Raw genomic sequence first — 17,287 nt, forward strand, 5'->3', positions numbered from 1 at the left:
TTAAAAAATTCAAAAAACAATGTCCATCTCAAATTCTGCACAGACTGTATTTGCATAGCATGCATTCAATTTGAATAAATATCTGGCCAAGTCTGCGGCGGCAGATTGCTCAAAATAACTTGATAAATGTTCCACATTCTCTGACAAATTGCACCGACTCCTCAGGTATTCTCCGGAGAAATTCTCCAGAGAAAAAACAAATACTGACAGAAGGCTAGAAAAGAATAGAATTACTAACAAGAAATCATTCCTCCCATACTGCATTTAACCTGACAACTAGCAATAACTGGCGCTACAAGGAAACATGGAGCTGTACAAAAATTTACGGAAATGAAAATTTGTATTGACATAGAAATGTAGAAAAAGTGGAAATAATATAAATATATTTGTATTTACACAACCGGCTCTGTGGAGCATATCTAGTTTTGTTTTAACAGAAGAATAGAGCAGGATAAACTCATTCACATTTAAAAAAAAGAATACATTTTTAGTTAGTGTCAGCTGTAATGGGCACACTGTATTTACAGGATTGCACTGAGCATTTATCTTTTAAATATAAAATGTCCTTTATGTAATCTCAATAAATACATCCTAATAAATCTTTTTATTAAAAAATGGAAGCGAGTTCCTTTTGTTTTTAAACAATCTGCACCTGAAGCCGTTGTGCAGCGTCCTCTCTGGCTTGCTGGGCTCTGCGTGTCCTGACTGACTCACTGGGGCTCTCCGAGAGGTTTGACCACAGGCCACGGCATGTCAGGCAGCGGCGTCTGGGGCTCGGAGGGGAGCTGCTGCTGCTGCTGCTGCTGCTTCTGCTGACTGGCCCAGTTTAAGTCCACGCCGTTCTTCTTGAGCGCCGCCAGGTGCTTGATGTCCAGCGTGGTGAAAGTGGTGAACTGGACCTGGTTCCTCTTGCTGGTGGGAGAGTGGAGGGGCTCGCTGCGGTGCGGCCGGGCCAGCAGCGTGGCCGAGCGGTTCGCCAGAGGGTCGATGGCCTTGGTTTGAAACTGCTGCTGGGAGCTGGTCCTGCTGCGGCCCAGGGTGGCGGTCCTCTCCGGGACGGCGGGGGCGCTGACTGTGGGCAGGGGGGTCTCCAGGCCGCGGTGTCCCATTGAATCTATGGAGTGACGGGGTTCCAGAGGGCGGTGAGGCTCACGTTTTAATGTGGACACTTGAGGCGGGGCGCCTGGCGGCGGGACGCCGTGGTTGCCGCCTCCCAGCCACACCCAGTCATGCTTGTGGTCCTTGGGGTCTGCGGCGGGTGGGGGGCCTGGCTGTATGGGGGTCTTCTGATTCCGGAAACAGAGATTATACGAAACGCAGTTGAGTAGAAAAGCAAAGATAGCGACACAGGAGACCCCGACCAAGGCGTACATGCCAATTTCCAAGTCCGACAAAGCTTTGAATGTCCTGATGAGGTCACTTTCTATGACTTTTGGGGTTTTAGACTTTGGAGGCTCCTTCTTGGGTGTTATCTCTGCTTTAGCAATTTCTTTGTTGGGAGGTGAATTATTGTTGTCAAGCATGTTTCCAAAAGTCCTTTTCTGTCCTTCTCCTTTGCTTTCAATGGCGACTGTGGTTGCTGCAGACATAGCTGTGCTCTGCTGTGTGTTTGATATCACAGCTGGAGTGGAGGCCGTTGTCGTGCTGGTACCTTTTGAAGCTTTTCTTGTTGTTCCAATCCACAGAACATGTGGCTGCATGTTAGAAGTGGTAGTTTCCATCTGTGTGGACTCTCTCTCTTTTGCCGCTTTGCTTCGTGATAACCTTTTGTCCATATTTGTGACAACACTCTGAGACGTCATTGTTGTTTTAAGCTGTCCTACCAGTTCTGATGCCCCGCCATCCAAATCTTTATTACCCGCTGCTTGTCCTGCTGCAGCCCTGCTACTGCTGGCTAAGTTGATCTTCAGGAGTCCCGAGCCCACAGCCAACTTGCTCTTCCTCTTTGACTTCTGGCACTCCTCACAGATCCTCAGCTCCACCCTCACCAGCGCCCCCTGGCCGTCGCTTTCACCTTGCGCGACCACGAACGTGGACTGAGGGGTGCGGCGCACTGTGGCCACGCCCTCGTCTGGGGTGGAGACCGTCAGAGAGTAGATGCTGCGGTCGAACAGCTCGAGGGGAACAACTGCCCCGTCGCTGAACTGAACCCAGCAGCTGATTACTGCCTCCTGTGAAAGAAAGAAGGAAAGAAAGACAGAAAGAAAGAGTTGAATGAAAAAGCAGGTCAGAACAAATACAGAAAATCAATATTCCTCCACTTCATTGCAGGCTTCACTGACTGTTAATAACACTAAATTGTCCATGCTAATCTTTTTACAGTATATAATAATAAATCTATTTCCATCCACTTTGGCTGAATTACAGTTCACACAATAGGAAAGAGATTAAGAGCATAATTGAAGATCTTCAAAACAAACATAATATACTGCAGTAGGGGTCTCATTTAGAACAGAATTAGCCAATCAAATCGCATTAATACACAATGACCCATTTCCTGTTGCTAATGTGAACCACTGGGTGGCCGCAGCGCTAACCTATATTTTGGATTTGAATACATTATGAATCGCCCTGGGCACAACATTAACAGCTTGCCATCGCAGCCACAATTGGCTGGTCATCTGCACTGGCACGGTTCTAATAGTTTGTTATTGACGGGGACAGACTGGCGGCGGCGGCGGTGCACTGGAGGTGAAGTGAGCCGTTGTTCCAGCAGCTATGGACCACCTAATTGCTGCCCCCATTCCTCCGACGGGGAGCTGCTTTAAAATGGGCACGCTGCCACGGCTAAATGTGTGAGTGAGCTCTTTAAAATGATCATCTGTGCACCCTGTCTGCGTCGCTCGCTCGCTCGCTCAGCGTGGCGACTGCAGATGATAGTCGGGGCTGTGAGCACAATGAGCTTGCAGACAGAGAGGCAAAGAGAAAACACAAATATTATTACACCCCTAGGGTCAGTGTTGCGTGAATCTGCTTTGCTGAGGCAATTCTTATAATTTAAAACCTTTTTCCGTAGAAACAATTATGTCTTCGTTGGAAAATGAGCAACACTATGTTATCATGGTGAGTCCATAGTGTATTGTCAAATTTCCCTCATATAAAGTGGACTGTAAAGTTGTTCTGAATCATTTTGTCCATATACTGCCTCGGGGAAAAACTTGAACGAATATTGAGATGTCGAGATCACACGCCGTCATTTTCACAATAACTTCTCTCTTGGGGCTTCAGACTCTTGAAATCTAGCTAAAAACCTTTTAATATACCAGAGACAATGCAGCACAGGGCCATGCTGATAAATGTCAAAGATGAGTAAAAAAAAAAAAAAAAAAAAAACCATGGTAAAGCAGGTTCTGTTTTAGAAAATGCAGAGGGCCCATTTTATTTTTTTCTTAAGAAATTGTGCTGTTCGAGTGAGGACTCGTCACAAGATTGGTCAACAGATATCAAGGCCTATTTCCAGCCCGAACTATTCAATTTCTTTCAGAAAACAAAAATTGCCTCCTTCCCTTGGCCTCTGTCCAGACAATACTCGCCGTGCTTCGCTATAGTTTCTATGCATGCAATTCTCTCCAGACAGCTCTCGAGGCGACAGGGAAAATGATCTCTTCTCCTTTCTATTCAGAGCCTTGTGAAACCGTGCATGATCACTTGCTTTGCTTATGAATACAGTAATTCTCAGTTGTTCTGGAAAACACTTGATAGCTCGAAAGAAGTCGTCAAGTTGTAACTTTTTTGTTGAAGATATTTAAAACTTTCCAAGGCTACACACATGGAGAATGCATAAACCAGGATCCACTTGAAGTAAATGTGAACTAGTCACACCGAATCCAACCAAACAGAGGGTAAAATATTACAAAAAAATTTATCTTCAAATATGTAGAGGTCTAATTGTTAAATGCCCACGCCTATAATGACTAAATAATGGTTTGCCACTTTGCAAAGATGTTAAAATAAAAGGCAGAGGAAAACAGATTGTGCCTCTCCTCCTTGGTATTCAATCAAAGTCATGTGAATTCTGTTCCTGTGTTTATTTTCTTAGGTAAGGGCTTTTATAAAAAGCAGTCTGCAGGGACGACAGTGACAGGCGTTCCCTTGACAGCACATCAGAGATGCTGAAGATGTGGGTTACAAAGAGGATTTGTGGAGTTCCGACTAGAAAAACATGGGTGTTATTTAGTGTTCTTCCCTTGAGGAAAAATCTAGAAAAAAAATGCATTGTAACATGTTTTGCACAATCCTACTTTGCAGTCTCTTAAGAGAGCTGCAAATGTTCAATGACAACACAAAAACAAAAAAATCAAGCTTTGATTTTAAAATGTGCAGAAAGTGAATGGCACCCCTCAGAGGTTGCGTGCTGAGAATGAAAACTAACAGGTGTGAAAAGAAACAAGTACCATTACGAACAGCTCAGCTGTGCCCCTCACTTTTATGCTTTGCGTGCAACAATTTTCCAGTTACTTACCTGTTTGAGCTGTGTGATCGTCTCTCGTGGGGTTCCCGTGGCAACCGTGGCCCTGTTGCTCCCGGGGCTGACTTGCAGGGACAGGGAGAGTCCAGAGACCAGCTGCACCCCCAACTCCGTCACACTCACTTTGTCATCCACCACCCGGACGCTCCGCTCAGCGAGGACGGACGCCGTCAGAGGGGACAGGACCTGCAGCAAAGCGCATCCACGCTCAAACCCTAAATCCATAACCAGGCTAAAGAAATTTAAAAAAATGTACATGCAGCTGATATGTCACCTGTACAGCGGTCGTGCCAACGGCTCGTCCCTGCAGCACCACCCCATCCTGCACTCTGGCTACATCAGGATCCACCGTTTTCAGGGAATACCGCACCAGATTGGTCACATCCACCTGTCAAACAAAAAGATGTAACAAGAATAAAACAATTGCAAGTATTGGCAATTTTAATAAATCATCATTTAAAAGGTTACAAAACAAAAAGACTGCATTTTTAATCAAGCCAAAATTGCATCTACAAACAAACCAAAAGGAACTTGCATGATTGCAGTGTTCTCACCTGCCAATCAGAACCAAGGAAGTACTCAACAGGCTCTTCCCCCGTCAGCGGGTCTGGCAGCACATCGGCACCCGGCTGGGCTACAAAAGGTGTGAGCACCCTCAGTGTTGAGTGCTGGTATTGCAGCATGCATCCTCTGCCTTTCCTCATCTCCTCCTCTTCCTCACTGTCCCACGTGGACCTTCAGAACAAAAGCAATAAATTATGGTGAGGCAATTTTTTTCTTTTTTTCTGAGAGATTGATATACCTTTTTAGCCTGCGAGCTTGATAAGAAGCGACAGCAGCAGGCGATTAGCCAAATGCAGCATACTGTTGCTGATTAAGTGAGTGAAACATTATGTATGTGAAAACAAGTAAGTGATCTTCTTAATGGTGCTGCCAACAAAGGCTGCAGCTTCACTGTGGACCCAGATCGGGACGTAGTTACACCTACATGCATCGTCATGGAGGATCTGCAGGAATACACCACATTTACTTTTCTTTCTTGGATTCTCTCCATTCCTATATAGCATAATGCATATAAATACAGTTACATTGATGGTTTTGTGTCATTGCTTTTTTTTTTTTTTTTTTTTTTTAAACATTACATTCTAAAATTGGGCAAATGATACACACGGTTTTGTTCAATTAGTGAAAGAACCAAAGTGTAGAAAATTACATTTGCTGTTGGGGTTTTGCGGTTTTATTCCTTGTCCAAACAATCACTCCTGGAAACCGTCAAGTCCATAACCTGTTTTTTCCCCCCTCTTCCTCAGTCTTTGGACAGAGGTAGGCTTGCTGCCTATCTCCCCTGCCTCCAGTATTTTGCATACAATGGCACAACAACACCATGCTGTTAATCTGCGGCGCGAGCTGCTGGCCAGCAGGAGAGAAATAATGAAGACCAGCAGTGTGTCTGTCGCTGCTGCAGAGGCGCAGCGCATGCTGGGTGACCTTTTCTCCTAAATGAATTCAAGTTGAATTAACCAGGATCCCACGGCTGAGTGGTTTGTTTGCGGACGATAGAGGTTAAGCTGTGAACTCTCCTCAAACCCCTCAGCAATGATCATATAATTATCATACACACAGCTGGTCTGCCACGCGCGCGCGCACACACACACACACACACGCACACCACATCACAGGTGTGCAGGGGAGTCGGTGGATATGCTTTAACACTTGAGGCAGAAAGCTCCTGTCAGGAGCTACAGTCCAAATAAACATCATTATTATGTAGCCTAAAGTCAGAGCTTAACATGTGATGGAAATGCAGCTCGAATTAAATCAGACTGACTCAACCCCAGACGGTAAAGCGAGTCCTCCTTTTGTTGAACCTGTGTGAGCTATTACCATTAAGTCTGCTTTCTATCTGCATTAAATGATAAGTTTGAATTTCAGACTGTTTGTTCTTTTTTTCTTTTCTTTTTTTTTCTTTTTTTTTTTTGATTAACGACTCTTTAAAATGTCAACGTTCATCATCAATTGATGAAGTGTTTTGTTGTGTCTCAAAAGCCGACTACCCGATTTCCACACACACTTCAGGTTTAATGTTCCTCTCTTGATTTCCTTTGTCGTGGTTACTTTACTTTTTTGAAAAGTTTGTCAATAACCCTCGAGGCATCTCGCCCTGCACAGGGTTGCCAGGCTGCTAATTAGCATGAGAAAAGCAGCGTTATTATACAGAGAGTGTTTAGGAAATGCTGTGTTTGCTGAGTGTAAGGTTTTACTTCCCTCTGATTTCACACAGGTGGCTTACATGGACAAAATAAGGTATTTTCCAAATCCACAATTTTTCAAGCAAAAAAAATTAAAATTGGGATCAACACATTTTTTTGACGCCGAGATGAGACTCGCCTGTACAACATCATCTCTGACCTGGTGAGTGCTTGAGGCAGGAGTTGGATATTGAATGTTTCAGGAAGTGACAGTCCATCAGTCAGCCATCATCATTAGTATTGAGCATGAAAATAATGACTTTGCTGTAAGTATTGAGTAAAAACCCACTAACCTTTCTCTCGAGGGCAAATCTATCGCCTCGGCGGTGGAGTACTAACAATGCAGCTCACACAGTGGGGTTACGACTCACTTGACAGTATAGAGGATAATGTTTGAAACACACCATGGGATACAATAATGTTGAAAACAGGTTGAAAAGCAGCTTCCTTGTGGTGGCGTCAGCCATCTTTTCTGGCGTGGTCTGCCGGGGCGGCGGCATATCATCTGCTGACAGTAAGAGACTTGAGAGCCTAATCGGTCCTGAGGTGGTGGTGAGGGACAGAGAGGTGATGCCCAAGCCGTCATCCATGATGGACAATGACTCCCAGCTCATGCAGGACACAGTAGCATCTCTGCAGGCCTCCTTCAGTGACAGGCTGCGTCACCCACAAGGTGTGAAGGCGGGATACAGCAGGTTTTTCCTCACAGGCAGCTGCTGTGAGACTAGAAACCAGCCCTGCTCATCACCATCACCCTCAGCTGAGCAGTAAATACTCAATTCTTCTGTGCAATAACTATTTTCTACTTATTTAGGATATGTCAATCAGCTGATGTATTTAATTATCTTGTTTTTCTCTTGCTACTCCTGTTTGTTTTTGTTTAATTTGTTTAATTTTTATCCTCCCATTTGCTACTTTAATTTAGCAAAAGTTGTTTTCAGCTCCCTCCAAAGGTTTTCAGTTGGGTGTAGGTCATCCAACCAGTTCCAAAAGTCAAGCTTTAACCTTTTCAATTATTAATTTATGCTTTGGGTCACAGTCCTGGTCAAAGACTCAACCAATCCTCCCAATTGTTCCAGATCAGCCTGATGTTCTAAACACAACCTGCTTTTATTTTTTCTAAATTTCTGGAATGATTTTTCACCTCAGTACCTGAAGACCAGTCAGTTTTGTGACTATGAAACCTTTTGATAAATTCACATACAAAGAGCTATCCGAGATATTTGTCTCACACTGCAGTTTCAATTAGCTGTGTTTTTGAATAAAACAGTCTGTAAATTCAAACATGTTAAATCCTGGTCATGTATACACTAACATAAGAGTTTTAGATCGTCATTAAACTGGTTCTTTTAGCTGGGTCAATAGTGCATTTTCTGCTTGGGGTTGTTTTTGTAACTGATGTTACAGTCAGTACAAAGGGTAGGCATAATAGGCTTTGAGCCTCAGTAAGCATCATTTATAGCTTTTGTAGCCGAGTTCACCATTAAAAAAAATATATATATTTGAATGGTAGTTGAAAATACACAAACGAACCAAAAACAAACACTTGTTAAAAAAAAACACACACCCACAACTAATTCATATGTTCATATTCTGTGTTGATTTTTGGTGCTGGTAATTTCATCCTATCACTTTATCTGGATGGTTTTACATGAAATCAAACAGTTTGATGACTGACATCTTTAAATAACACCTAACGAAACTGACAGTATTCGTTTTAAGGCTCAATACCGAATTAAGTTCAGATAACAGGTTTGGAAGATGATCTGCAAAAATCAAAATATATCTGGACTGTGAAATCAACTACTCAGTAAACTTGACAGGTAAAAATGTTGGACAATGTTTCCATGCCACTTTGTTTTTTGTATTATTCACCGCGTCTGAGCAGCTCCTGAAGCGAGAGCAGATGTAAAGCAGCCGGCAGGCTCTTACCTCCTGTTGCCAGTGGTGACGGGAACTCTCCAGCCTTTTATCTGGCTGAGCTCGGGGTCGGCCACGTCGATGAGCAAGGGCACGCGGGGCGTCCACACGCTCATCTCGAGCTGGGCGCTCAGGAAGCCGTACGTAAAGTTGAGCAACACGCCGAGCCTCCCTCTCGTCTCTTTCCCGTTCACGTAGACGGAGTCGCAACGCTCCGACAGCTGGCACAGATAAAACAGAGAGCTGAATGAAACGCAACAGGAGCAGCGATAGGAATAACTTCTTCAAGTAACACTTTAATGTGATGTAGCTACTTCTGGCGTTTTACATGATATTAACGGATTACATGAAATGACAGTAATCAAACTTTCCTTTCGCTCGCAAGGCGAGTTCATCTCCATAAAACCAAACAGGACAAGGCACATTCAAGGCACACTACAATACAAATATAAACAGAAATAAATTAAAGCTGATCAAATGAGAGAAGCATCAGGAGGGAGAACAAAGAAAAAGCTCTACTAAAGTAAAATTCAATAAATGAAGGAAAAACTATTGTTTATTGGAACACCTGTACATTTAGTTTTTCAGCAGTTTTTAACAAATTTTAGCAGTAACTTTAAACGAGTAGTTCATATACAAACATTCATCATCTGAAGTGAACAGAGTGCAGGAGGCACAGTCACACATCGCACATTTTAGTTGACAGGCCATCGAACCATTTTCTGATACAAAGGTCTAAATGACCTCTTTGAACGACAAGTTAAGGATCGAACTGGAAATCAATCTGGGGTTCAGACAAGTTCAAAATAAGAACATTTACGTACATCTATTATTGTGAAATTGTCAGGAGGCCACTTCAGAATAAAGAACCACGTGTGAGTCCAGGGGTCACAGACTCCAGCTCTAAACTCAGGCCCGTTTACACGACAGCAAAAAACGAGTGAAATCACAAAACACCTGTCCGTTTACACTGAAAACGACACTTTTTGAAAACAGCTCCCGTGGAGGAACCTTTCTGAAACGCTTCGATCTGCTTTGACCACTAATCTCCCAATTCATGGGACGCCTTCCTTCAAGTAACCGATGTAACTTCTGCTGAACCAAAGCTGAAGACACTCGTGGAGTCATGGAAGCAGGTCCGTCCACAAAGATGCAGCCATACTTAGTTTAGCTACATGCACACAAAATGTGCACATTATAAAGGCATTGAGGATGACAAAAATAATGCAGGAGTCACTTTTCCCAGGAACTACTTATTTTCAGTGCTGATTTAACTGGCCTTCTTAAATCAGTACTTAAATCAGAACCAAAAGTTTTAGTTTTCAGTCATTTGCAAAGCACTGGAAGTGGATGAGTTGAAACTTTTTCTGTGTGTGTGTGTGTGTGTGTGTGTGTGTGTGTGTGTGTGTGTGTGTGTGTGTGTGTATTAAAAAAAAAATCATATTATGCAAGTAGTTCTGGAAAATCACAGAATTTCTTCTTCTTCTTTTTTTTTTTTTTGACTCATCTCTCTACAACTGAAGGTTTCTTAGTGAAAGGTCCAAGAAAACTAAATAGGAAAGTTTTTGTGTGGATGATTGGGGACAGAGGCACCAATTCAAATGGCCCAAACACACACACACACACACACACACACACACACATACACAGCTTACTAATTTCACACTACTTTCGAAGTCTGGCCAGGAAATCGCGGCGTATTTGTGTTTACGTCATGTAAATTCACGACTGTGGTCTCTTTGAGACCGTTGCTGAATGTAAATGAGCTGCGCCGCGCGGCCGCTCCTGTAGAGCCGTACTGTAGGTGGGATCGTTGCCGACTCCACCAGCGGGAGCAATGAGGTGAGACACAGCAGTTGGTGTGTTTTATTTAAGATTGGAGGCCTATCTCCAGCACCGCCTCACTTATCTTAACAAACCAGTGGCTCCACAGAGGTAATTGGAGAGCACTAGACTGGAGAATAGAGCGTAGCACTGGAGAGAGGGAGGCGAAGAGGGGGAGGCAGAAAGAAAAGTGAGGCAAAAAAGCGGAGGGTGGAATGACTTCTGAGGTAAGTCAAGTTGAACTCCCACGGAAATGTTGATGGAGGCCGGGCTTTAAAGAGTTTTTCCTATCAGGCCGACAGAGTCTCCGCGGCAGAGTCTCTCATGTCTTAAACTGCTTTCCAAAGCAATGACATTTGCCATAAAGGTCAGTAACCTTTAGAAAAATAACCTTGTTAAGGACTCTGTTTTTCAAAGTGATGAGACAGGTTCGCAAGAAAACTACATGTTTTAAAAGGAATTCTTCATCGGGTAATTTTTTTCTTTTTTTTTCTTTTTTACTCTGTAATAAGTGAAATTTGTCATTCACCATACATTCAAAACAGTAGGAGTATGTGCCACTCATCAATGAAATGATTCAACATCTGCGCTCTATTTATTCGGCACCTGAAATATTAGTCTGTAATGTTTTATCCCTGGACAAGATTTACCCTGGTTTATCACATAAAGGTCTCGCAAAATCATCTTTCACTTAACGTTCAAATGAAGGTTTATAGAAGCTGGTGGAGTATGTTTAGTCCGAAAATATACTGCCGGTGCGGAGTACTACTCCACTCGAAGTGCTGCAATTTCAGCCCCATTTAAAATCCAAAATTGTTGATAATTGTGCCTAAAGGCTTTCTGAAGGCATGTGCTGAAAGACTTGCTACTTTAAAGTTTCAGCCCACTCTAGTTTGAGACTTTTCAACTTTTTCATTCACTTTTTAAACTTTTGTAACTCAGTTGAGATTACACAACAGAAAAACACAATTATGTTTTAAAAGTAGATATCAAAACATGTTCTTAAAAAAATATGCAAACCACATTTAATCCTCCTTAACAGTAGTTTACTACAAAGTGCAAAATATATCTTTAATATCAAAAATTTTCAAATAAAAGACTGAATACATTGAAAATAGGAGAACTGAACACAACTTCTGTTAGATGTGACATTTCAACTGGAGCAAATATAAACTTAAGGGTATTGATATCAATGCCTGTATTTAAAAAAAAAAAATCATCAATTAAATCCTTAGACCTTTTAAAGTGAACTTTAAATTTGCAAATAACCGATCTGAGCCACAGTGCAGCTGTGGTTCGCTGTTTGTGTTCGCCCTGCAGGGCACTGTTGACTTGTCAAGTGTGTCCTCGATCTCTCCCCTGTGTTATCTAGGATTGATTCTGCAGCCAGTGAAACCCCAACTTGGATAAGAAGATATAAGATGATTGGATTGATGGATGAATGGATTAACCCATTCAAACCTTCATTTGCACATGTCAGGTTATGCCTGAGACTGAGTGTGACTCAGATCTATTCATCCTCTCAGTCGTCGACCCTGAGACGTGTGAAGTTGGTCTAGCGCTGCACAGGACGTAAAAACCCTGCTTCCTGTGATGGGATCTCTTATTTTAACTCATATTAATGCAGACAGATTCAGCGACAAACATTATAGAACTTGGTTTAATTGGTCTGAATCAAAATATTCATTTATTCTCTAAATAAAGTTGTTATCAATACCAAGTGCTCTTTTTTTATTTGTGTAAAAGCCCAAAGTCAGAATAGGACACGTGCATGTTTCTAGTTTTTGATCTGGATGATCAGAATGCCTTGGATTAGACACAGGTCAGTCTTCCCTTAAACACGATGTTTATGACATTTTAATTTTTAGCTCTTGAATTCAAACTGTGTGCATGAGACCACAGGCCTCAAAAATGCCTGAATAAACACGACATACACTGTAATTCAGATTGATGTACTAGTAACGGTTTGATAACTTTGCAGCACACCACACTGAGGATTTTTTATAGTCTCTGGATTTAATTCAGAGATTATCTCAAGCTAAACGAAAACAAAAGATAAGTTAGCCACCAGATGGCGAACATATAGTGGAGCATTTAGTGGCTGAAGAGCGACATTTTTCCCCTGAGGACTGAAACAGAGCTAAAGTAAATGGAGCCTGCATTTGCAACATGAGACCAAAAATTCACTTTGCGTGATCGACAGTGCCAGGATGACTTGTTTAGCACAATCTAAAAGACAAAAACTCTACTCAAACTATGATTTTTTAACCTGTTCTTTCTGTGTATACACTGGAAGATAATATGAGAGCATGCGGTCTAATCCGAGAGGTTGTGAACTGCATGCAAAATAAATCCCTCATAACGATTCGGTCTACAGCAGTTGCGGTATGAAAGATAAGGAGGATCTCTGGTTTCAAGGTTTAACTTCATCTAGTTGGTGGCGTTGCTCTAAGAGGGGTCAGTGACTGCCGGAGGCGTGAAGGCCATTCACACACACACACACACAAACTCACACACACACAATAAGGAGTGGATTAAGTTCCTGCACTGATACAGAAAGTCTTTACAAACACTGTCTGCCTTTCCTGGGCTCTTTTCGCACCCTCTTAAGCTCGCACATTTAAACACCGCCGTGGCTGAAGGGCCGTCGAATGGAAAATAATATAATTCCCTTTCTTCTTCTCTGGTTCTCTTTCTCTGCCGTTTCTGCTCCCGAGATCTTGCAAACACGGATCCTTCGTGCAAAGGTCAAATCACTGCGCTTTACAGCCTGAGTGGTGGGATCATGGGCTCACTCACTAATGCCATATTGGAAGTAGCTGCTTTTATCCACAATGCTGTGGTGCACGTGTGTGTGCACACACTCACGCGTACACACACACACACACTCACACAGATACATGGCTGGACCTGTTGAGTGTTGTGGCAGAGTGACAGGGAGGACTCACTGGCAGAGACGAGACTGAAGCATCAGTGTGATTTTGTTTTTCACATTTCCAGATTCAGCTTAATCACTGTCAATCATCCAGCAAACTCTATGTGCAAATGAGGCCTAAATTCAGATTAAACTGGTATTAAATAAACATGAAGCAGCAGATGATTCCAACACTCCAGAGAAGTTGTTTATTATATGGTAAAAAAAAAAAAAAAAAAAAAAAAAAAAAAACACATAAAGGGATTATATGTCATTTGAACGGTGTCGATCAAGGAAGGCTTTTAAAGTCATTTCAGTTCTGGGTCCTCATGCAGCCCTGTGTGATCTTAATAAGTTCACATCAGTCAATATAGGTAAATATAACAAACTAAAAGGCTTTTTCTTCTAGTGCAAATAAGCTGATTCTGAAAATGTGCTTATTTAATGAACATTTCACGAAATAAAATTTTGTCTGAAAGTTGCAGCAATTTCTTCTGATTTAATTTGAAGATTTCACCATTTTTGGCCGAAATCGGCCCCACTACATGGATTTGGCAGAAATCTTATTTAACAAACGAAAAGGTAAACAGTTTTGACTGCAGCATCTGGCTGCAATCCGCTTTATTTTTCTGTTGTTTTATGTGTGCTAATCTTATTAGAGCAGAGTGGGGCCAAAAGTGCACAAACGGGAAAATATGACTCTTTTTTTTTTTGGGGGGGGGGGGGGGGGGGGGGGGGGGGGGGGGGGGGGGGGACCATTAAATACAGTTTTTCAGTTTGCAATGTGATCCCACAGACTACAAGTCAACCCTATCTGTCAGGACTCTCAGTGTAGAGCCTTACTGCATGGACAATACTTTTATCAGAGTTAAACTAAGGCAACAAGAACAGACGGAACACTAACATGGGGACAATTCTCTATTTCAGTCTCAATCGTAACCCTGAGGTCTTTAAGGCTTACCTTAAGTACATCCTCCTGCGTGGACCTGCAGCTGGTGTAGTTTGTCACATCGGTGACCGAGCCGTTGGCCTCAACAGCCAGAGTTTTCACTTGCACGGAAACAGTTTTCCCCGTCAGCACGGCAGTGTTCAGGATGTCTGTGGTCTGTGTACAAAGACACACACACACACACACACACAGGTCGGGGTTAGTGGTGTAGGCTGGAAAGCCACAGACACAAGATCCCGCAAAAATAAACTTCTTTTCTGAGATTCGCTCGGTTTGATAGAAGTGCTGCATGCGGGCTGCAAAATGATACCTCTGTGAAGATGACATTTTCTCAAGATATTGTCTTATTAACTCCTCTGCTTCTTGTTCTGCAAAACTGCAACACATATATACACATAGGATGAACTCCAGCAGTAATTTTGCACCTGATAATCTTTTAAAATGATCTTCTTCTGGGAATCGTCCCATACCACCTTTGAATCACATTATCTAGTTTGAACAGTCACGTTGAAAGTTACTACTTTCCAAAACACTAAACTCCACAGACGCAGAACAATTATTCTGTGTTTAAAATACCTCTCATGGCTTTTGTTAAAAGTCAAGATACTCAACTTTGTTCAGCAAATAACCATGTGTAGGAGGTTTTATTGAAAAAAATATGTCAGAGCCTTAAAGCAGATCAGGGAGAATTATCATTAAGTTGATTTTTGTTGATCATCCAGAGGAGGCAACGTGAGTCTACTTCTGTCTCTAAATCCTTACAGCTCGAATTTACCTGAATACACCCAACAAGTCTTTACATATCAACTATGTTCCGACACTTTGTTTGTGTGTTCATCTGCAATGCAGCAAAGATAACAGTAGTGGACGATACAGGCATCATTATTACATTGAGTCTGTGTCAGAGAAGAGATAACAGTAGATATGATGCCGTTGGTGAGAATATTTGAATAAAACAGAAATACAGACCGACAAATTAGATTTTTTTTAATCCTATGACTACACTGCACAGATATGCTGTAACCCAACAATAATCTCTGCAGTAATAAATGTTTTTCACAAGCACACCTGGATAAAAATGAGTCCTGCAGTACAATGTATTACTCAGAAATCAACACATCTCTACAAACACCTAAACCTGATTACGTTCATAATCTTCCATCCCATTTTCTCACACAGTACTGGTTATTTGCGTCACCGCAGGGCAGCAGCTCAGCTCATACGCTGTACATCCTGTAACTTGCCATTAAACCTTATGTTGCTTTATTTTTACACTCTAAACTACCGCTTCAACATGGATTCACAACGATTTCCCCGTTAATAAGATCTGAAAAAATGTTTTTTAAGGTAGCGGGAGTGTGCGTATAAGAAGCTTTGGGTGATCAGTGCTTTTTTTCCCCTCTCTCTCTTTCTTCTGATACGTTCGGACTAAAGTACCAGCTCGCGCAGGGCAGATGTTTCCCGGCAGCGCCGCATTTTGAACCCTGTCAGCTTGACAGCTGCTGACCGCAATTCCAAAAGGACATGCTCCAGTTCAGACTGTAACTCTGACCTGAACATAAGCCACTGGATCAGGAGTAGCAGAAAATCAGAAAGTAAAGGCAGCGCGCCGCGGTGATGCCAGCGTCACACTGAGAGATCTTAACGTCCCGTGTTGCGGCAAGCTCCGCAGTAATCTGGTTTATGGTGATCAAGCACAGCCCAAAAAGCTCAGACTTTGCTTAAATCTGTCTCCTTTCTGAGAATAGTTTTTTTAAACCTCAGTTTTGTTTGTTTGTTGCTTTACAAGAAGTGTTTTTCAATGTGTGGGAGGTTGTACAGGCTCAGTCTAATACCAAAGAAAAGATTTAGTTGAACACTAACTTATGTTTTTCCACATTAAATGGCATCACTCTTAGCAACTGTAGTTATTTAACAAGGTGTTTATACGCTTTTTGTGACTGTCATGATCAGTTAAAGTATGTTGTATGTGAGACTTATTGAAATAGTTAATCGGTTCATCTTTCAATCCTGAACTCCTGTCATCATGAGTTTAACAAAAAAGTTGAAATCGTAGAGGCATTTCACTGCCACGCCCCCTCGAAGCTCTGCAGTGGGCCCCAGAGGAGGGCCGCTCCACATTTTAAAAGCCACCGACTCATCTGTGCCAGATGTCTTATAAAACATTCTTTATTAAACATCTGTGCCAGATGTGCTATAAAATCACTGTACTAGTAATGGGAGCAATGGAAGGTATGTGTGCTTACTATATGAAAATAAGATATTCCTATACTTGACCCACAATGGAGGGATTTGCATCACTACAACAGCAAGTGAGTGGTTAAAGGGGAGCAAAGAATACAGACAATAAATTATAAGTATCTAAAGCAATAAAAACAATAAATGTAAAAACATAAAATCAAGACAGTGACCATGACTTCTGTGAAGATTTGTGCATTCCCATAGAGAATAATCCATTGAGTTCTTCAGAATCGGTTCAAACCAAGTTCTTACTTGCAGAGTCGTCACCTTCATGTTCTGAATACATTCCCCGCTCCTTCTCTCCTCGTGTTGCTCCAACGCTTCAATGTAACCTTTGGAGTTTGACAGCTTTGCTAAACTTAACTTTCTACAACACCTTGATTGCTGTCCAACATTTCCTAAAGTAATCATCATATTGTACGAAGTCTTCTGTCAGTAGCAAGTGTTTCGCAGATGGTCAAACCTGTTGCTCTTTTCAAAAGGCAGGGAGAGACTTGTCATGGTTTGCTCATTCCGCTATTACAGGAACAAAATGACAGTATTTTCCTCATGTGAATCCTACCAGTGACCGAGATTAAACACATTTGCTCTCGAATGGCTGTTTGATTCATGATGACTATTGTACCATAAAATAGGTCAGTGAAAGGACCGATACGGATCCACTTGGTAATTGCCTCAGAGTGTTTTATCAGTCGTCACAGGCACATGCCAGCATCATGGAG

General features: G+C 42.2%; 1 protein-coding gene across 1 annotated transcript in view; it reads right to left on the bottom strand.

The window, feature by feature from the left end:
• Positions 1-710: 710 nt before the first annotated feature.
• Positions 711-17,287, bottom strand: part of LOC115383437 (transmembrane protein 132D) — a 36,325-nt gene continuing 19,748 nt past the window's right edge. The window contains exons 5-10 of the mRNA XM_030085619.1: positions 14,337-14,480; positions 8,650-8,858; positions 5,023-5,203; positions 4,743-4,856; positions 4,463-4,654; positions 711-2,171 (exon numbers count right to left, since the gene is read on the bottom strand). Coding sequence (XP_029941479.1) covers positions 711-2,171; positions 4,463-4,654; positions 4,743-4,856; positions 5,023-5,203; positions 8,650-8,858; positions 14,337-14,480 — 2,301 coding nt within the window. The remainder of the gene's footprint in view (positions 2,172-4,462; positions 4,655-4,742; positions 4,857-5,022; positions 5,204-8,649; positions 8,859-14,336; positions 14,481-17,287) is intronic.

Source organism: Salarias fasciatus, assembly GCF_902148845.1.
Source record: "Salarias fasciatus chromosome 7 unlocalized genomic scaffold, fSalaFa1.1 super_scaffold_4, whole genome shotgun sequence".
NCBI lineage: Eukaryota > Metazoa > Chordata > Actinopteri > Blenniiformes > Blenniidae > Salarias > Salarias fasciatus.